The 21,864-nt window shown below is 39.0% G+C and overlaps 1 protein-coding gene across 6 annotated transcripts in view; it reads right to left on the bottom strand.

Annotated features, from left to right (window-relative positions):
• The window catches only part of DGKB (diacylglycerol kinase beta), a 303,881-nt gene that overhangs the window by 151,934 nt on the left and 130,083 nt on the right, over positions 1-21,864 (bottom strand). For 5 of the 6 annotated variants that reach the window (XM_082193914.1, XM_082193916.1, XM_082193913.1 and 2 more), the window contains 6 exons: positions 19,753-19,841; positions 19,077-19,193; positions 17,817-17,915; positions 10,265-10,297; positions 4,384-4,500; positions 898-971 (listed from right to left, as the gene is read on the bottom strand). In XM_082193914.1, the coding sequence (XP_082050040.1) occupies positions 898-971; positions 4,384-4,500; positions 10,265-10,297; positions 17,817-17,915; positions 19,077-19,193; positions 19,753-19,841 (529 nt within the window). The remainder of the gene's footprint in view (positions 1-897; positions 972-4,383; positions 4,501-10,264; positions 10,298-17,816; positions 17,916-19,076; positions 19,194-19,752; positions 19,842-21,864) is intronic. The other variant, XM_082193917.1, reaches the window with a different exon arrangement.

Below are 21,864 nucleotides of genomic sequence, written 5' to 3'. Positions count from 1 at the left end.
TGCTTGTCTACAGCACTTTTTGAAAAATGTCTGTATCACTAAAGTGCCAAAAAGTGCTTTAACTTATGCACCCTTGTACAGATCTTGCTTGGCAAGGCCAAAATTCCTCCCAGGAACCACATCCAGGATTCAGAATTAAATGCAAATAAGATGCCCACCCCTCGTTTTCAGGATGTGAGAGATGCTTCTTTGTGGTTCCACTTAGACTTTTTTTTATATACCCTTGAGGCTTTCTAAGCTTATGCTTCCTGGTTCTAAGGAAACCAAGGCTGTGTGCACACCAGGCATTTAAAGCAAATTTCCACACCCCAAAGAATCATGGGAACTGTAGTTTGTTAAGGGTGCTGGGAACTGTAGCTCTGTGAGGGGGAAACAACAGTTCCTAGCAGGTTTGCGGGGAGGCGCGTGCTTTAAATGTATGTATGCAGTCCAAGTTTATGATTTCCAGAACTTCCACCAGCAACATTTAGCCTTAATAGGTTCCTTTCATTTCTCTTTGTTACTTTTTAAGGTTGATATACTGCTTGACTGCAGTAAAACCTAAAATACTGAATCGTATCATTTTACTTAGGAAACTATTTGGCTTTGAAACGGTAACAGATTATTTCCTTGGTCACCATCCCACCTTCTTGTTTACCCTCATCTTTAGTAGGGCAGGGAGGAAGACTTTAGTAGGACTGTGAATGAAGACTTGTCTTTAGCAAAATAATCACAAAAAAATCTAAATATTTGGTATTGTCCTAGTTCATTTGTATTGCTAGTAATGTACACTGGGTCACATAATCAGAAGGGGAGGATGAAATGTAAGACACACATTTTCCCTCTCAAGTATTAACACAAATAATTGACTTCCTCACAGAAAAACATTGGAAAGAATCATGAGCAATAAATGCATACCTTTCTCCTTGTTTCCCACCACTCTTAGGGTTGACGAAAACTAGAAGCGGATGAGTACCCCGAGTAGGTGTAATCTAAGAGAATTGCCACAGAAACCCATTAATCTTGAGTTTTTAATTCTGATTTTCCTTATATCTACAGTGGGTGGGTGGGTGGATGTGTGACACTAACTCATTGCTAAAACATTTTGTTAAAATATAAGTGAAATTTGTTTTTATTTTGATGCTCACACAAGGTTACACTACTTGAGACTTTAAAACGTTTCTGGTGCGGTTGCTTTTTGTTTTTGTTACTGTGTATTTTTGTGTTTGTATATTATAAAGCTCCCTGTAATCTTCAGATGAAGGGCGGTATAGACATTTAATTTATAATAATGATATTAATAAATACATTTTTTATTTTAAAAAATCCATACTTCATTCAACACATCACCATGTAATGGTGTTTAATGTAATAAGAGCGTATAATGTAATAACTGGATAATATTAAATCAGCTCCTTAGTGCAACTTTAATATCATTTATTCCCAATTTTAATAACTATTCAAAACGATCCTAAATACTTTATTCATAATACTCATGTTGTTACCTTATAACTATGTTAAGTTATGCTATCATTCCACCCTATCAAACCAACACTTAGTTTAATACTTACCATATCTATACTTCCCTCAGTAATGTATTTCCACTGAACTAGATCTCTTGAAAAAGCTGTTATCCTGCTGCTTTCTTCCTCTAACCCTTATTGCCTTTGCTAATTTAATCACATGCTATTTCTCATATTCTTGTTGACCAATTACCTACCGTAGGGAGACCGGGCTCCCCCCACCCTAAACTTGACATATGGCCATCCAGATCATTGTTAACAAATAGACTGTAATTTCTAAGCATCCATGAGTTATAGTTTTTTAAAAAAAATATCCAAACAATGCACTTGAAGATCCCTTCATAACTCACACCGAGTAATATATTCCACCAAAATGTATTTAATTTTTCGAGCTTGATAGTGCTATCGGTCTAGGACAGGCTTACAATTCTCATTGTCTGGTTTGGCTGTAAATACAACTGGGAAACCCAGCCAGATGGTGGCATATAAAGAAATTATTATCATTATTTCTCCTTTCTGTGTTTCAGGGGACTTATATTCAGCTGTGACCTCAATTAAAGGTTTTTAAAAGTGTTTGTACATTCCAAAAAGTTTTATGATGATTTGCTCTAAAGATATTAAAGTCTGGTGCACATATATATATAATATTTAATTCAGAATGATTGCCAACAACATGTGTAAGAACCCAGGTCCCCTATTCCTGAGCTGCCTGTCCCCTTGATTTAGACGGGTGCCTATGTAGACCAGTCAAAAATTTCTGGTGGGTCATCAGGAACAATTGGTTAGGGCTGGAGTCACAGACAAGGGCCCACACCTCCCACACTCCCTCATTTCTCATTCCCTCCTACCTCTCCCCCTTGTAGCACCCTATGCCCCCATAAAACATCTACATAGCACCAAGGAGACTTTCTGAACACTATGGGATGGGATGTGGGGTTCTGAAGGGAGAAATCATCTCGCCGCTTCTGATGGTTCTCAGGATCCAAGCCATTGTTCATGGCTGCAATCCTGTTAGGTTATTAACCCTAGCGCTCTTGGCTGACGGGTGTAAATTTTTAATAAAGTTTAAATTTTTAACAGGGTTTAAGCCCTACAACATCTGTAACTCCCACTTCTCTGCTATTAAGGAAAGACAGCACTCTTCAGGACCCTGTTCAGCTCCCCAGGCAATTATCTGTTTGAATGGGGGCGGCGGGGGGGGGGAGGCCTATGAATTGAGTCCCATATGCTTCTGCATGGATAGCATAACATTACAGCCTGTTATCAAAAACTGTCATATCTTTAATGCTCATCTAGAGCTTTAATCAATTCTACTTATTTAGTCCAATTCCAGGGGTGTTTGTTCCTGTGAATGAAGGATAAACCAATGGTTCTCATTGTGACAAAGATGGACTGCCTCTTAGAAGTCTCTATGGATTCAGGTTAATTAATGAGGCTCATCCTAAGGTTATACATGATATATTACTTCCTCTAATTAGAAATAATAATCCTGATCATTATGCTGGTTAAGCTAGAAAGAAATAAGATGAATGTGCTTAACTATGATTAATAATAGTTGTACCTAAGTAGCAATCTCCTCTGCCACTGAGTTGCCTGCATAGTCTTATATGACTATGTTTTTAGCAGCATAAAAATATTAATGAATATTCTAAAACTTTTCTTTCTGTAATACAAATTTTTTTATTTAAAAAATTGCAGCAGATCTGGGAAATGTTATCTTTTCCTTACTCTGATGCCAGGATAAGCTTAGAAACACATTTAGGAAACTACTCGAATTCACCAGTCCGTACATTGTCACAGGAGCATAGAATCCACTTTAAACTGAACATCTAGTTATACTGTTATATTTCATGTGTTAAAACACAAGCCATTATAGGATTATGTATAATGCTAAATCTGCTTCCCTTTTTTTGCTCAGAGATCCTCTCTGTTTGCTTCCACATGTTGGCTTTAAAGCATCTACTAGTTATACAAGGAATCATTGCTGATATCTCAGATAATAATAAATAGCTATGCGGATATACGTTTTAATCTCATACAAACATATTGCAACCTGCTGGCTTCTAGTATATCTTAGGAGAGGTGTCTGAGGTAGGAGAAGGAGTTCTTGTACGGCTATTTTTTTAAAGAGGTCACCCTTGTATTGTATATGATTCAGCCAATCAGAGCGCAGGTCTTTACAAATTATTGTGTGTATAGGGAATAACCCATACAATTGAACTTACTTGTGCTAAATATAACAGCCAAGTTTTTGTTAAATGTTTGAAACCCAATCACACAACTGGAATGAAATATCACTGATCAGGATATATGCTAATACAGATGTGAATGACAGCCAGCGAATGATTTGCCTTCTCACCTACTGGGCTTTTAAAAGCAAAATGTTCTACCAATTTTGAAAAGCAGGCTTGAAAGTCCTGTGCAGATGGCATTCCTAGAAAGGAACTGGAGAATCTGCCAAGAGTTTCACTGTGCGTTTATATTCTATTGCAGAAAATGTTCTCTTCAACGTTACCAGTCTAGTGCCTTCTTCACTCCTAACAGAAGATAACATGGAGACACCTGGAGGCGATTTTGTTCTGTGTGAAGGCAAACGAGGCAATGGTATGATTTTATAAACCATGTTGCAGGTAGAGATACTGGCGCAAATATATGTAGAAGGCAACCATCCTGTTACCATCTTAACATTATACAAGAGCATTTGCTCAGACTCTCCACCCCTGTTCTAAGTTTTGCCCTGTAACTGGATAATCTGAAATGTGCAACCGGATGCTACAATTTTATGCTGGGGCCCCATATTGGGCCGAACTCATTCTGCGACATGGGAAAACGTTGGAAGAGTAGCTGTACACAATTTTAAACACAATAGAAGTAATCACACCTGAAGGCCTTGCCCATCTATAGTGACAGAATTTGCTCTCTGCATCTTGTTCCGATCACCTAGTTTGTTTGTTTGTTGGGAACCATCCTTTTCTTTTTTCATAGTTGCCTGGCGTTCCTAAAAGGGAGGTTGGAAGCAGCAGATTAGTGCATTATAGTATCTTACTATGGTGGAAATTGAAGACTCTCATTCTAGCCCTATACATTCAAATACTGCTTCAGTGATCATGGGTTCAGTGATTGCAATCAAATCATTAAATGAAGCCCAACTTCTTATACATCTATTTATGTATCTAAACATAATAAATAGATAGGTGATATTGTATTTTGTAACAATAAGTGCTAATGCAATGGTATGAAGTTGGTAATAATCATGAGGTCATCTAAGCTGTATGGTTAAGCGTATCGAAAAAGGAGATTAATCAATCGCGTTTTGGCCCCAGTCTCTTAAAAAAAAAAAAAACCTACTAAAAAGCGCAATTGTTTTTGCAATCTGCTTTACCCAAAATCTGAAGTTTTCAAAAGGGTTTGTTACATTACAACCTCACTAATCTGAGTTAGCTACAACACAATCCTATATATGTCTACTCAGAAGTAAGTGCCATTGACCTCAATGGGACTTAGTCCTTGCTATGTGTGTATAGGATTTCAGCCCTAAAACCAAATTTGGACTATCTGGATAATACAAAGTTAAGATTGAATGCATGCAAAAAGCAGGAAAACATTCTCCAAGTGGTGAATTATTTATTTTTTATTTCTCACATACATATGCTTTTAAGAAGCATTTTTCCAGGTGAAAATATGTCACCTCCTCAGCAAGTGTGGATAAAGAGGCTTAGGAGACTACACAGGAAAAGACATGGAATCATAGCTACACTGAACAAGCAGAAAAAGTGAATGAAATAATTATTTTAAGAATACATAACATTCACTTAATATCTATAGGAGAGAGGGAGATACGCTGCCCACAATGCCAAGACTGAGGACTTGTTCCTGAAATATATTCACAGTCTTCCAGTGTTTACAGCCACACAACTGGAAAGGCAGGGAGCACTACTGAACCCAGCATGGAACCACAGTAAGGAAGTGTGCACCTCTGGAATTTCATTCCTCAGTTGCATAAGCCTAGCAAACTTCTTTCTTTTTTTTTTAAATGTCTCCTATACTGCAGAGTCCACAGAGCGACCCAATATATCCCTTGGTTTTTCCTACCCCTTGTGACCAGTACATCCTGGTCTTCAGCAACATTTGAACAGATGGTGGTCCAGGCAGATTGGTAGCAGATCGGACCACCAGATTTCACTTCCCCGAGTTTTCAAAGGCTTACATTTGAAGCCTAGGTCCTATTCCCATAATGGCTGAAGGAATTCGGCAGACACAACAGGAGACAAGAATGCTGGGCATTAACTCTGCTGAAGCAACTCAAGACCAAGAGCAGCTTTTCTGTCACTTCCCTTACTGTTCTTTGAGAATTAATTCGACAAACAGATAAATAATAATAACCTAGTCAATATTCTGTGCCACTCAATCCCAGTTGCTCAGTCCCCGTTAGACTTGAAAGCTTTTGCAGATCCTCTTTCACTATATAAAAGGTAAAGGTGAAGGACCCTGGGACGGTTAAGTCCAGTCAAAGGCGACTATGGGGTTGTGGCGTTCACCTCGCTTTCAGGCCGAGGGAGCTGGCGTTTGTCCACAGACAGCTTTCTGGGTTATGTGGCCAGCAGGACTAAACCGCTTCTGGTGCAACGGGACACTGTGACAGAAGCCAGAGTGCATGGAAATGCTGTTTACTTTCCCACCACAGCGATACCTATTTATCTACTTGCACAGGTGTGCTTTCAAACTGCTAAGTTGGCAGGAGCTGGGACAGTGCAACGGGTGCTCACTCCGCTGCGGGGATTTGAACTGCCAACCTTCCGATCATCAAGCCCAAGAAGCTCAGTGGTTTAGACCACAGCGCCACCCGCACCCCTCCTTTCACTATATATATATCCTAAAGGAAGCAGTGACAATTCAAGAGGATAGCTAACTGCTTCAATGAGGAGAGCAGGGGAATCCAATATGCTGTCCTTCAGAAACTGCTGGATGCAAACTCAAGTAAGTCAAAACCAGCCTGACGTATGGTCAGGTATGATGGAAGTTGAGAGTCCAACGACATCTAGAGGGCACCATGTTGGCGACCCCTGCTCTACTAATTAAACACCTCTACTTTGTGGTGCTAGAAATATTCCTAAAGGCACATTCACGAGGAAAGTATGCAGGTGTAGGCAGTAATGCTACTGGCTTCTTGTTGTCGTTGTTAAGTTAAACTAAATTAATTGTGCAGGTGTTATGCTTCATAGTAACAAAACACATATAAACACAGAAAAAATGCAGACTGCCAGAAATAATATTCGTAATTGTCGTGATCAATTTACAGCTTTTAAAAGGGGAACGGGGGGTGGGAGGGGAGAGATAGAAAAAGAACTAATGTTGCAAAGTAAGGAACACTGACAGATTTTTCTGCTGCTGCTGCTGCTGCTGCAGTGAGAAAGAAAAGAACCAAGGCTGGAGGTAAAATTGAAATTTTTTTAGTAATATATAGATCATATTGAGGCCCCCCAGAATCCATGCAGGCCTAGATAAACATCCAAAAAAGGTATGTCATCTCTTGCTATGTTGTCTTTTAAAATGGTAGGCTGGGACATTTTTTTATTCACCTATGGCGGTCGCTTCAGTCTGAATAAATTCACTTTAAGTTGCGCCCCTATTATGTTAAAGGGAAATCAGGTGTGCCTGCTAACAAGAAGCACTATCTGCAATTATGCGCTTTGCCGCCCCTTTATTCCAATGTTCAGAAACTACAAATGAAGCACAGAACAAATGACAAATAGAGAAATCAAAGGCATCTAAAACCTCAGGAGAATATTATATTCCTTCTTAATGTAACACAGAGGACAGATCTTTTTTACATACATGTGTATAGCATTCTGACTGATAATTCAAAATATTTACTTTATTTTTTCATGCAGTGGGTACCTTTAGTGTTTATGATTTAACAAGCTAACTTAATTTAATGTGCAATACAATCCTATGCATGTTTACTTGGAAGTAAACTCCACTGTGTTCAATGGGGCTTCCTCCCCAATAAATGCAGCCTAAGATAGATTTTATCTGAAGCCAATTTTTAGCTACTAAGTTTTTGGTCACTGAAATATATATTTAAGTAAAATATGTATTCATGTTCTTTATTGTATATAATTTTATTGTTTCTTAACTTTTGTAAGCTGTCTTGGGAGGGTATATTTTTTAAATAAAATCTGTTTCTTATCTCTCCCAAGAATCAAATCAAGATCACTACAGAATCCAAAAGCTAAAGGCACATTCCTATTCAAAAAGTTCATAGAAAAACGCTTAGAATGGGGTTACAATGGGCATCACGGAGGAAGTCACCCTTAACATTATCACATCTCCAGCACTGCATATCTTCCTAATTTTCCTAGGGTTATTATACTTTACAATGGGTGTCAACTATTTTATAAAAGGTGACATTTTCAAATCAGTTTTCAAATATAAAATACAGTGTTTATTCCTCCTCATTGAACTCCTAGATCATTGTTTCACTTTTCCATATAACTTGCATAATTGCTGGCTGGCTAAATCTTTATCTGTTTATTCCTACCTGCAGATTCTTTTCATCTTACTTGCCTGAAATGGCAAGAATCTCTATGGAAGGGATGATGTAAACATTGCCTAAGTAAAGGGTTTTTGTTTCTCTTTTGCAGTTAGAATTCTTTAGTAGTACTACAGGACTGAAATATTAAAACCTTAAAATAAGGAGATCAAACTACATTTGGCATGTCCTTCAAAAACAACAGCTATGTAAAATCTCAGGGCGATTGTGCGATATTCTTGTATAAAAATGGAGGTGAAGCTGACACTTATTGAAAATAAATGACACTGTAAAATGCAGAAATTTATTTTCTGGGTAGCATATATGTTCTAGTTATGACTATTTTATTAGGATACACAAAATGATTGATGCGGCTGTAATCATTTTGTCTCATGGACACAGGCAATGCTGAGTGAAAGTTACTCAATAAAACACTAATGCACATTTTGACGGCTTGCAACGTGAAAGTATTCTGTTTTCTCCATGAACTTCTAGACTAGAAAAAAATTCCAAAAAGTATTGCAACAGGAGACTGGATTCCTGATTGTCATCCTTAGAGGCTGATTAGGTAGCAATATCCTATTCATGTTATTCTATATAGTGTTACAGATTAAGAGAATGCACCAGTGCAAGTTCTCTTTGCTCGGGATCCTTCCATTCACAAGTCCAATCACTATTGATCTTCTACCCATGGGCATACAATGGACTTTGATGCAGACAAGGAAAGGCCTTGTGGGAACTATAAAAACATACACTGAGTTGCTCCAGGTCTGTCCCAGTTTTCACACTGACATTACAACACAAAGATTCTATTGTACCATTATACCGGATCTCTATTTTATGTTGTTTATGTTCAAGGAGCAGAGGTTGTTCAGGCCTCTTACTGCTATGACAATGCTGTGTTCATATAGTTAAGGCAGAAGAATCAGATGATGCTCTTCCAAAGTGATGTTTAGCTGATGGTGTAAACTTCCAGTGAATTTTGTTCAGGAAGACTGTATACGTCTGCTGCCTAAAAAAATCCACTTCACACAGACATGAGGGAAAATCTGTTTCTGCCACTCTCCTCCACCATATTATCTAAACGTCACCATTTCAAATTCTCTAAAAGCCACAGGAACATTTGTGATACAACTCATAAAGTCCCAGAAATGAGAACAAAGGTCCTCTATAATATGCTGAAGGCAAAGTTCTGAAGAACAGGATCTTCGTGCACCTATTAGCTATCAATAGCTCAGCCTGGACAGCTCAGTTGGTTAGAGTGTGGTGCTGATAACACCATGGTTGCAGGTTCAATCCCTGTATGGGACAGTTGCATATTCCTACATCACAGGGGGTTGGACGAGATGATCCTCAGAGTCCCTTCCAGCTCTATGATTCTATGAAATTGCCTAGAGATAGAGCAGAGCTCCACCCAAACCAGAATCCACACTGGAACTATGATTTTTGGTTGGGATTGAATTCATTGAGTGGATCCAGAGCATTCTTCATGCACCAGGACCTAAACCAGTTCCAGAAACGTATGAGGCATAGCACAACCAAGTGAGTTGCTATGTCATGCTGTACCCATATCTCAATATTCACAAGGCAAGGCCTAATATGGTTGGAGGACATTATTGTGGCTGCTCAAGCTCTACCCTAGTCTGTGAAGAGCCTCTGGAGTACAAAAAAGACCACCCACTAGACATACCAAAGGCCTCAGAACAGACATGGAACAGTCCAGAGTGGTTCAAAGGATCACATTTGTTCACACCTTGTCTGCTGTGAAGGCTCCATCACGCTCAGAGAATGTCAGTACTGCTACTCTGCTGTCTCCTAGCATGGGCAGAGACCCATCTCTGCACATGCCGATAGTAGATAGCAGAATTCATTATGGATATCACACTCTACTTGAGCTGCGGTGGAACAGAATGGATTCCTTGCCAAAACTGTACAAAGCAGACCTTACTGGCTTGCTTATCCCTGTTATCAACCCTGGGCGACCTTTAAAATTTCAACAGTTCCAGTCTAATCTCAACTGTAAGTAATTTAGGAGCACTCTAGGGAGTCTATCCTTTGATAAAAGAGTCTTCTTTTAATATGTAATGTGCAGGTCTTCTGCTTTTTGGAGTGCTGCAAGAAATACAGACTGTCATAACTACTATGCCAGCCCCAAAATGTACTTTAAGGCAGGAAGTCAAAACACCAAACAACTTTTATTTGCATCTGTGAACACTTTTATATTACGCACCTCAGGAAGCGAAACTCCTAAAGGAGGTAGAGTCTGTTGGAGAAAAACAGTTTCAGCTACAATATTAATATTAATTAAAGACAATTCCTGCAAAGAAAATTTGAATGTGTGGCCATTTTGTTGAGCTAGTAAAGCAGTTTTCCATTACAAGTCAAGTCATCACAGCAAAGTAATGTGGATGTATCGTGTTTGTATAAAAAAATTCACAAATAAGATAAAGATAATTAACAAAAACCAAACCTTAAAAGCAATAAAAAACATCACCATACAATCCAAGAGATCAGCATAAAGCAAAAACTCATCATAAAACGGCTTCCAGAACAAAAATATTTTCACTGCTCACTTGAAAATGGGAAGAGATGGTGGTTGGCAGATATCCCCAGGTAGTAAGGTTGGTGCCGCCACTAAAAATGCCCTGCCTCTCACATCAGACAACTGAGGATGGTTTGGTCAGTCTATTTCCAGTCTGTGTTGGCTTTGTATAGCTTCATGTATAAGTCCTTTCCATCCTCTCGCTGCACTAATCTATTTTTATTTATCCTGAGACCTCCAGGCATAGGGTGGTATATAAATTCAATAAATAAATAAATAAATATAATAATAATAATAATAATAATAATAATAATAATAATCTATTAAAAAATTATGTGTAAAAAAAAAGTCAATCCATACTGAAACTTGCAAATGAATTCCTCAAGCATCGCTACCAGTAACTGAATCCTTGCTAGTGACTAGCCAGAGGGGATCTCACAGTGATCATAGGGCTCAGTAAGGTTTACATGGACAGAATTGGTCCTGGTTTACCCTAATACTTTAAATTTAACATTGAACAAGTTGTGTTTGAATACCTTGTGTATAAAATGCATTTCTTCATAAGGGATAGTAACACTGCTTCCATAAAAGCAATTATACCAAGCCACTTCCAAGATTCAATCACAAAGATTCCCTCCTGCACCTTTCATTGAACAGAAGGTCAAGGGTCAAGGGTGCTGCTATATTATTTCAGGCTTTCAAACAATCTGTCCACATCCTCAGGTAGTATAAGCTAAAGCATATTCCTAATAAGTGACCAGACTCTATTTTTACAGTTCCTTATGGACTCTTATAACTTCCCATTCTTCTTTCAACCTTTAACAGCACAGGCCACAACCCTTTGCTTCCCTTTTATTCTTTCCAAATAGTGTTCTGTCATCAGAGGCACATCTAGGAAATTTTAGACTCTAGGCCCCAGTAGAACCCAGTATGCCCACTGTCGATTTGCAAGCCCCTTCCATAGAGGCTGGCCCCTCTCACTGTCCTTGGAGCTTGCTTACCAGTAACCTCCTCTGGCTGATATCCAGACAGACCAGGGAGATTTTGACACCCATATGGCTTCAGCTGCTGACACTGAACCTGCTTGCCTCATCATATCTGGCTTCAGGGTAGTCATTGGGGGGCCTGGACTTTGGCCCCAAAACATAGCCTTAGCTACATCACTGACTGCTATACATAATTATTAGAACTCTTCGATTCACTGCATTGTTGTGTAATGTGAAAGTTGTGGAGAACCTAAGAGAAAGAGTTAGCAAACATGATGATTTGTGAACCTGCATATCCACTTCTATAAAACTGCATTTGTTAAGGTAAAGGCTCACCATCCTCAAACACGAATGATCATGGAAGTTATTTATGAGGTGCTATCATACCTGCTTAAGATGGAAAGAGCTACTAGGAGACTCACGACCAACAAGGAGCCAGGCCCTTTACTTCACCCATGGTGCTCACAGAAGTTTGTATGACCAAACCACAGGGAATACAAGTTCCCACATCTCTTCAGTGACTTATGAATCAGCCCTCACCTCAGTGCCTCACAGCAGTTTACGCTTCTACCATCGAGTCAGTGCCCTGACAGCATACCAGCTACATGTGCAGCACAGATCATTATATCACAATCTCTGTCAAAGTGTTGGTTCCCTTTTGCCCAGGACACTTGATGCTTACAGAGTTGACAACCCTAGGTAAAATTCAGGATGAGTGAATAGTGCCAGCTACAATTTATCACCCAACACAGAGCTGAGAGGAGCTTGAACAATGGTAGTTAATTGAAAAATGCATCTTCCTCTGGGGGGCAGTTATTAATTTCAATCTGACATGAAAAAGAAACAAAAAATAGTTCTTGCTGTAGATAAGAACACTCTTATCCTTCAGTTTTTGCAGTTTTTGGGATGAAGGAGAAAGGGATTTTGTGTCTGGTTTCAATCTTGCATTCATTGTGTGTTGTGCAACACTACAACTGTATATTTAATCTGCTTAGATAGAGGTTGAGTCCTCAAAGTGAACTCTTTTCAGCGCAGAGACAATGTTTCACAGCAAATGGTGTGTGTTTTAAATGCTCTATCTATCCATCTATCTGTCTGTCTATCTAGTAAGCTCACAACTTACATTTAACTTGTACGTATTCAGCTTTACATGCTTGGCAAATTTGGAAAGGAGGTAGGCCTCTGGGGAAAATGAGTTTTGCAATCCCACCTGCTATTGCACCCCATGTGCTCTGACTATATGAGATTTTGGCTTTAGGTGCAATCCTAAATTGTGGGCTTACAAAAAAAAACAACAACCCCTAACTTTTAAAATATTTAATTGATAGTAAATAAACAAAAAAACAATGGAGGTGTACTGCTCAAATCTCCAGTAATCAGGAGTAACAGTTGTCCTACTATTACAGTATTATTTGCAGGTGGAGAAAGAGAGAAGTTCACATCTTTGTCGTTTGTTAAATGGACAGCTACCATTTATAATACAGAGCAGGAAAGTATTAGCAATCTGTTACTGATTCTATTCAGAAAATAGTACTGTTACAAACTGGTAAAAAGTTGAGAAAGTATGTATCGAAAGACTGCAACTGCATGCATTTATGTTGCATATGCAGAATTATATAAAATAAGTCATAGTAAGGGCAGAGATATTTTTTCTTCTTGCATACAACCACCTCATGCCAATACTCTGCTTCTAACCTTGTTATAATCTAATTCTATTGTAATACAAAAGCTAGGATTAAATTGAGTTAAAGGTTTCCTTAAACTCACTGCCTGTCAACCTCATCATGAACTTTCATTATGTGCATGCAATTAATTGGATCCAATGAACAATTTCAGAACTGAGTTATAGTCTCCCCCATACCATATAATTAAAATATAATTACCCACAGGATATCAGAAGGATGCAAAACCTTTCTTCTAAATGCACCCTCATTAGGAAACAAATCTCAGTGTACATTTATTTGATCAGTGTGAATTAATTAACATGTTACAGAAATAAGAGGGCAGCTATAAACTGATTCTGGCATCTATTAAGACTACCATGAGATCTACATGCGCAGATTGTAACTGAAATCATTTAATTTCAGTCACAAAGATCACCATAAAATATATCAATGCACACAGTACAGAGTTCCTCTTGAATAATGTCTGCAAAGGTAAAAAGTTTTCCTGCTTTAGTATTCCTTGAATAGTTCTTCTGGGAGACTCAGAAGTATTACTCTGTTTTGGATGGTTGGAGTGAAGATGAGAACAATGAACAAGGCTAAGATGTACTCCAGAGTTTATTAAACTTTATTTTATATGGAAGACCACAACATTCTGGATAAGACAGGAATGTCAAGAAAAGAGAAATATCAAAATTCCTGGACTATATCTTCACTCCATGCTCCAAAAAGCAATAGAAACTGGAGATCACACAGACTAAAAGTTAAACACTGTTCATAAGTATGAGCAATGGACAGATAATAAAATAAAATGCAGCAAGAACAAACCTAAAATGCTGTATGTAAAATGAAAATCCAAATGCACAAAAATAAGATGCATTAGCAACTGGCCACACAGTAACTGCCAGGAAGTATTAAAAAACTCAGGAGCTTTAAAGAACAATGATTCCCAAGACTTCTTAGACCTGGAATACTGCTGTTGCAGCATTTTCTTTGACAAAGAGAGGAAGGAGACAGGGAGAGAGGCAAACTTAGGCGGACAGATAGACAAACACCTTACTGATGCCATTCACCTCCCAAAAAGAGTACATTTTGGAGAAGGAAGAGAGTGGCAGGAAAAAAAGGAGGGCTGACCGGTGTCAAGGACAGGCAGGGATCCGAAGAATCTGTGGCAAAGGAAAGGGACAAGGGGAGTGACCCGGGAGAGGGGACCAATGATTTATGGGGTGTCACACCACCTGCAAGGCAAGAGCTGGGGAAGGAGGGAGAGTCGGGACAGTCTGAGGCAGAGGAAGGTGTGCAGGATGTGGTGGAGGAAGAAGGGATGGGTCAGGTGAGGGATGGGTCAGTAGATTCCCCACCTTCCCTTGCACCACTGCCTCCTAGAAGCAGGAGAGACTTGAAAAGGAAGAGCAGCGAAGACTTCCATGCAGGAGGAGTCTCAGGTTGCAGGCATGCAACCTGTCAGAGGAGGGTATATAAGCAGGCAGAGGGAAGGGTCCCCCACTGTTGTTGCAACTGCTCCATTGGGCCCAGACCTGTGGACAGGTGTCTAGGGGTTAGAAGTGTGTGTGCATGTGGAGCACCATGGAAGCTGCTGTAAGTGTTTCTCTTGCCAATAAAAAGTTAACAATTACACATGTGCCTTCCTGATCTGGGATGGGTTATGACAGCCAGCAATCTAAGCCAATATTGGGGCACATCCAAATTTGGAAGGACCTGAACCCACCATGTTTTGAGGTGAGGCTATTCATGATAATGTGGTGTCCTTAAAAAGGGGGGTGGGGTGAGGAAAGCGACCAGAATTTGTCATGGCAAAGTGCATCAGACAATCCAGCATGAAATCCTATTTTCTGTGAGTGATATTTATTATGGGAGACAAGTTTACCTAGTACTGTTATTGCATTTTTTCTTGAAGAGTTGGTTCAATCACCAAGCATGTTGTACAATAAAAGGGAAATACAATGATGAGTATCTACATATGTCTACATACATGGGACAGACAATGTAGTAAGTTATGATGCTATGGGATAAGCCACAATATTAAAGGTATATTGGAACTCAGTTGTTTAGCCTCTTCATTAGCATAATTTTATTCGCATAGAAAACTGACCAGTAAGATCATTACAGTACTTCAAGTTCTCTTATCTGCAGATAAGACTCTCACAATGTTACTACACTGTGAATGAAAGATCCTAAGATCAAGAAAGAGTTCCACAGCAACAATGTAAAAGTATTATCTCTCCTACGTTATAGGAAAACAAAACAAAACACAACAAAACCTTCATACTTGAACCAAACAAACACATACTGCTAAACCAAGATTAAAAGCTGAATTTCCTACTGTGAAAAAACATATTGTGCAGATTTGGCCATTTCTTAAAATTCATAGATCCAAGCTGGTGAATGGATCCTTTTCCACAATGATGAACAGAATTATGATGTCACTGTAAAGGCATATTAAATGCTGCTCCAAATACAGAGAAAACGTAACAGGCATTCAGAATTTCCTAGTGCCTCCAAAAGGTTTCATCCATTAGGTTCCAACCACAGATGCCCAACTCAAAATCCTTGAGACCTAAAAGAGGCAGTTTAGCTCTGGATATCAGTTTGCTGGGGACAAACAGGGAAACTGCATTCTCTCATGTTCTGCTTGTAAGGTTCCCAGAGTAATTTTGTTGGTCTTTATTGGAAACAGAATGCTGAATGAGGCAGAAGCGAGTGACCCGCCCACATCCAAAAACCAGGCAGAGATGGAGTCAGAAGCCCCAAATGCCAACTCTCTCAAATACTTTCCTCCACCAATGTAGAGGTTCTTGGACTACAACTCCTATCATTCCTGACCACTGGCCAAGCTGACTTGTGCTGATGGTAGTTGGAGTCCAGCAACACCTGGAGGAAACCACATCGACTACCCTGGTTAAATATTATGAGAATGAGCTACAGCAAAACTTAAGTCTTGCATGTCCCCCCACCCGCCTTCCATTTTAGATTAACTGGAAATTTAGCGGCCATCTAAGCCCTAAACTTTAAGGTGAACTATAGCTGAAAGAATACAGCATCACGAGCCATGGTTTGAAGCTGGATAAACAAATCATAGTAAAGATTAACCACAGTTTGTCCAGGTGTGGATGAAGTGGCAAGTTGTAGTTAATCTAAAGCGGAAGCTTCTAAACTCATCATGGCTGTGCCAGAGAAGGATGGAGTGGGGGGGGGGAGCACATGAGATTAAGGCTCTCTGTGGCTTTTCCCCATAATGCTACAAAGGAAGAAAAGCAATTGTATCATCAACAAAGCAATGGGGGGAACACATTATAGTACTTCTTTACCCAGTGCACAGTTAACTTATAGAAGTCACTGCTGCAGAAAAACAGCCCAAGAATGCTACCCATTCTAATTTACCATCCAATTTTCATTTTAAAAAAATCAGTAAAGGAAAAGCCATTGTTTAGAGAAAATAGTGGCATAAAGTTTGAATTTTGCAAATCTTAGATTTCTTATTACTGTAGTTTTGCAACATCACTTTTTTAAAACACTGAAGCCTATTTAAAGAAAAACAATTGTATTTGGAAAGACCACTGTTAACATAATTTATGGTTAAAGAAATGCTGAGCTGGGTGCCACTGTAGTTCTTTAAATTTCGAAGAATGTACCCTATTTAGTAGAGTACACAGTTTTTCAGTTTATTGTATTTTAAAAACATGATCACACCTAACATGGCTCTGGAGTGCAAAATCAAAGGCTGATGCCTGCACAAATTTCAGAAGTCAGATTCAGGCTAGGCATTGACAGATCCCCAGTTATGTGGCGTCATGAGCACCAGAGTCATACAAGATTATTTTGCTTCCTCTGTTAGTACTACTCCCAAGGCCCCCATCCTACAAATACCTGTATAATCACACATACATTTTTCCAGGAGTGTTCAATAGACATCATCGCTCAAATCAAACAAGTTTTTTTTCCTCCAGGTGGAGGGGAGTGCAACAGGGGTACAGAGTTTGCACAACTCTATTGACATATAAGCTTTGAAGGTCCGTCTCCAAAACTCTTTGTAGCACTCTTCACAGAGCATCTGTATTGCCATTTTCACTGAGTAATTATATTTGTAGACAGGTAATTTACTGCTCAGTCTAGCAGCATAAAACATATAATGTTGATGCATTGCTTGCTGCAAGGCCAAGGCCATCATTCTAGGTAACCTCCGGTGGAGATCAGAGCCCTTAGCATTGCAGATATATAACGTGCATCCCAAGCAAAATGTGCCCATAAGAATAACTTCATTATTCTGGGAAGCTAGATCTATAAAAGAAGTAGGATGTGCAAGTATTTGGCCTATACAATTTCTGGTAAATTCAGCATGACTAAATGATAAAACCACAATCAGTTTCAATTACAGCATACATTCTAGAAGACATTCAGTAGCATGAAGGAAGAGGGAAATACAACGTACTATCATTAGTGAGTTAGCATTTTATTTAGATTGTGCTGTCAGAACAAGGCTGTAGTAACAGCAGCCTTGAAGCTCTCCTGTAGCCTTAAGATGCCTTTAATGCAGAAGAGCTCTTTTGAAATGGATGAACAAGAACTTACCAATACTACAGGGCAGATAGATGTGGGTGGTAGAATATGATCCTTCAGAGCACCACAATCACATTCAGGCTTGAGGTGTGATGCACATTTGTTATGCAGCTATAAGAGAGAGAGAAAAATCTATCATTAAGAATATAAATGTCATAGGAGTCAGTCGATGTGAGTGTGCTGAAATACACCGAGCTGTTATGATGTAAAAAACAATAATAATTAAACACAATAGACTTTGAAGGTGACCAATTTTAGATAAAAGTACAAAACTCAAATATAACATGAATAAGTAGCACTGAAACTGATTTCACAGAGAAAGCATGACTTAGTAAATATGTATGTAAAAATCATGTTACTAACTTTGAAAAAGTTAACCAACTGAAAAAGATGATACTTACAAAGTAACAGCAAAATAACAATGATCTGTTACAATCAAATAACCTTTGAAACTTGGTAACAGAGAATCTTATGACACTTGAAAGTCTAACAAGATTTTTTAAGGCATAAACTTTTATGGACCAAAGTGCTCCTTCATCGGATACATGAAGTGTTAGCCCAAGTTACCGGTAAGACGTGTTTTTGCTGCAACAAACTAACACAGCTGGGTCTCTGGAAATTAGACTTTTACTGAACAATCCTAACCATGTCTACTCAGAAATAAATCCTTATTGAATTCAACAGCGCTTACTCCCAAAGATTAGAATTGCAGCCTAAGCAAACAAGTACTATCAGTGCAATCCTTTAAAAAATTGGTCAAAATAAAATTCTACTGGGTTCAATGGGACTGACTCCCTGGTTCAGTGTGGTAGAATTACAGGTTACATATTTCCTCCAAGTACTGAAGCTTTATTGTGGGTGTCTTTTGCTCACCCCATAATCTAAAACTTGTCACACTAATTCCCTGCCTTAGTGGCGAGGCCACTTTTACCAATAATTAATGCACACTTAAGCCATTCTACAACCAATGAGGTTGATTTGGATTCTCAACCAATCTACTTAAATTGGCTCTCCCCCAACCTCTTCTGAGGCACAATTCAGCATTCACACTCTATTGACTTGCATGCAGACCAGTTGTGCATTTTAAGTGTTCTAGATTCTCAAATGCACACAAAGGCAGACCCAGCTGAGAGTAAGGACCCCACTCTTTGGTGCTAGCTTTTTTCCAGTCCCTTCAGCCACAGCCTCAGGGAGCACATGTGCCCAGTAGAAAATGCTGTGGTATCTCAGCCTGCAAAATCACAACCACTATGATCACTCGAAGGCACTCACTGTGACTTGGCACCAGACGCAATGAAGCCCAGTCAATCCTTGGTAACATTTTACAGTTTTGTGGCACTTATCACATTTGGTTGGACAATTCCCTTCTACCCAGAAGTGATGCATGACCTAGGAAAGAAAAGTGCAGCCGTAAGTAAAATATTTCATTTCTTTACTTTAAAAAAAAAAAAAAAACACTTTCAAAAGAGTCACTTCTCTACCAAAGCATGCAAAGCAACATTAAACTATTAAGAGGAACTACATACAGATTAAACTGAACAATTAATATCCTTAAGTCAATAAATATTGAAGAGCAAGCAAGCAGGCCACAAAAACAATAAAAAAACAACAAAACTATCAATCCAAAGTCTTGTAAAATTGCAAGGTTTTGACCCGGAACCTAAATAGCTTTGATGAAATCACCTTCAAAAAGCTGCTTGGGGAGGGTATTCCACATAGGCGATGCTGTCACTGACTAGGCCTCGCTACTGTCCTCACAGGGTGAGGGAGTACCCAAAAAACAGGCTTAGAAAATTACCTTATAAGATCAGGCAGGTTTGTATGAAAGGAGCCTGTCCTCTAAATACCTTGGTTCCTACGCTGTTTAGGGTGTTAACATGTAAAACAGCACTTTGAATTGACGTTGGAAACCCACCAAAACACAGTGAAGACAATAATGGTGGCTCACCTCAGTATTCTTTTTGGATTTCACATATGTTTTGATGCAAGAAGCTGGTGCTCTCGAAACGCAACGTTCATGGACTGTGTACTTACAAACTGAAAATGCAACAATGTTGTTATTGACCCAATTTTGTAGAAACCTATTTTGAATAACTAAGCTTATCAAAAGGCAATTCATTATTTGTATCAGGAGCATGGAAATCCAAATCTAGCAATTTGCATTGAAGCAAAAAAAGCCCATATAATAAAGGAAATACTGCTTAATATCAGTAACATCATGGGAGGAGTGTTTCTAGGACTAAGGTAAAATGGTTATTTTTTGCTGTTGGATGCTGCATGTTGTTTATGTAATCTTGTAATTCAATATTTATAGTATTGAAATGTGGTACTTTGTGTGTTACTATATTTTAAGTCTGCTATGTTATTACAAAATTGTTTTTGTGGTGTTTGTAAGAAATTCTTTCCTGCTTGTTGTAAGCAGCAATGAATTTTTTTGTGGGTGTTTTTTGTGGGTGTTAAAAGCAGCATACAAATAAAATGAACGAATGAATAACAAGTATGGTCAATGTAAGAATCTAAGACTACTCAATGGTTGAGCAAGAAACGCTTAACTGAATCAGCCCTTGCTAAAATGTCAACAATCGTTCCTAAATTGAAGGAGGGGCAGATACTGAAGACAAATTGATGCCTGCCAAATGTGTTTGTGTCATTGCCAAGAAGGAAATATCTATATTTTACCAACTATAGGCATGAGAGCAGCTGGCAAACCCAAATGCAAAAAGCAGCAAGTTTATGTTATTCCCTATATTGATTTATCAACCTTGGGTAGTCTTCTTTCCGGATAGAAATCGTTATAAATCTGTTCATTCTATCACACACAACATTCAATGATCATTCACCTTGCCAATTTCCATTCCCCAGAAAAGCTTCTATTGCAAGATCTCCCCTCTTGCCCTTCATCGCTTTTCTGCACTTTGTAGCCTTTATTGGTACAATAAAGCCTAAACGGTTTCATGGAATACTGACTCAAGAGTGGAATCCAATTGATGCTCTTGTGCTCATGGAAGCATTTTGAACCATTGGATGTCTCTGCTAAAACAGGAGAGGGATGAACTTTCTGCCTATTCCCTGCTACCCACTGGAGCTCCCATACCACCCAACACTTAGTTCTGGAAGGCCTTCCAACCCTCTGGAGCCAATCTTAGGGGCTCTGGGGGCTGCAGGAGGAGAGAGAAGCTTTCTTCTCCTTTTGTTAGCAGCGGCCATCTTGTGAGCACAAGGGCATCAAATGGATTCCACACTTGATATTTTTGTGGTGACTGAGCAGTTAACATTACCACTATGAGGAGGACTAATGCTAACTTCAGTAGTCAAAAGCTCACCCACATTCAAAACAAAAGCACCATTTATCACAGGTTTTATCTTCAAGGGTAGCCGTGTACAATGCTTTCTGACCACTTCTTTTGCACTTATTACAGACATCCAATGGGAGGGCCAGCTATAAATCACATATACTGCAGGGAGCAACTTGATTGGCCACAGAGGGTTGTGCGGCCCCAAATGTATCCTCCAGAACCCTGCCCCCCCTTATGCAAACCACTCTTTAATGAAAAGCAGCAGCAATGCTTTTAAAATATCAAGAGATGCAAATGCCATTTTTTTAAGAAGAAGGGCAGGCTGTGTATCCCTAACCAGTGATGGGTGCAGAAGCATATGAGCAGGTTTATTAATATGTGCTTAACAAGATAATTTGTTAAAAAAAGAAAACTGAAGCTCAACATGGATAGCATACCCAATCAATGATGGGCTTAATCCATGTAGTGCCGTCATTTTATTGGACACCAGAAAAGACTGGTGGGAAACAGTCAGAAACGTAGTTGGAAAGCGTGAGTGCCTCTTTTGACAGATACCGTTATACACAGAGGATGACTAAAGAAGAATGTGAATAACTATTTACAAACATATTAGGAGATGAGTGACAAGAACAGAAAAGGGGAGGACAAAAAACCTTATAGCTAGGCACCTTGTAGCTAGAATAAATGAGGCATAATCAAGGCAAATCAAGGCAAACAGTATGGATTGTAGACAAGGGTGTCCATCTACAAAATACTATCAAGAT

Source organism: Podarcis vaucheri, assembly GCF_965113315.1.
Source record: "Podarcis vaucheri genome assembly, chromosome: 12".
Taxonomy (NCBI): domain Eukaryota; kingdom Metazoa; phylum Chordata; class Lepidosauria; order Squamata; family Lacertidae; genus Podarcis; species Podarcis vaucheri.
The sequence above is the reverse complement of the archived record's forward strand: the minus strand, read 5'-3'. Positions and strand labels throughout refer to the sequence as shown.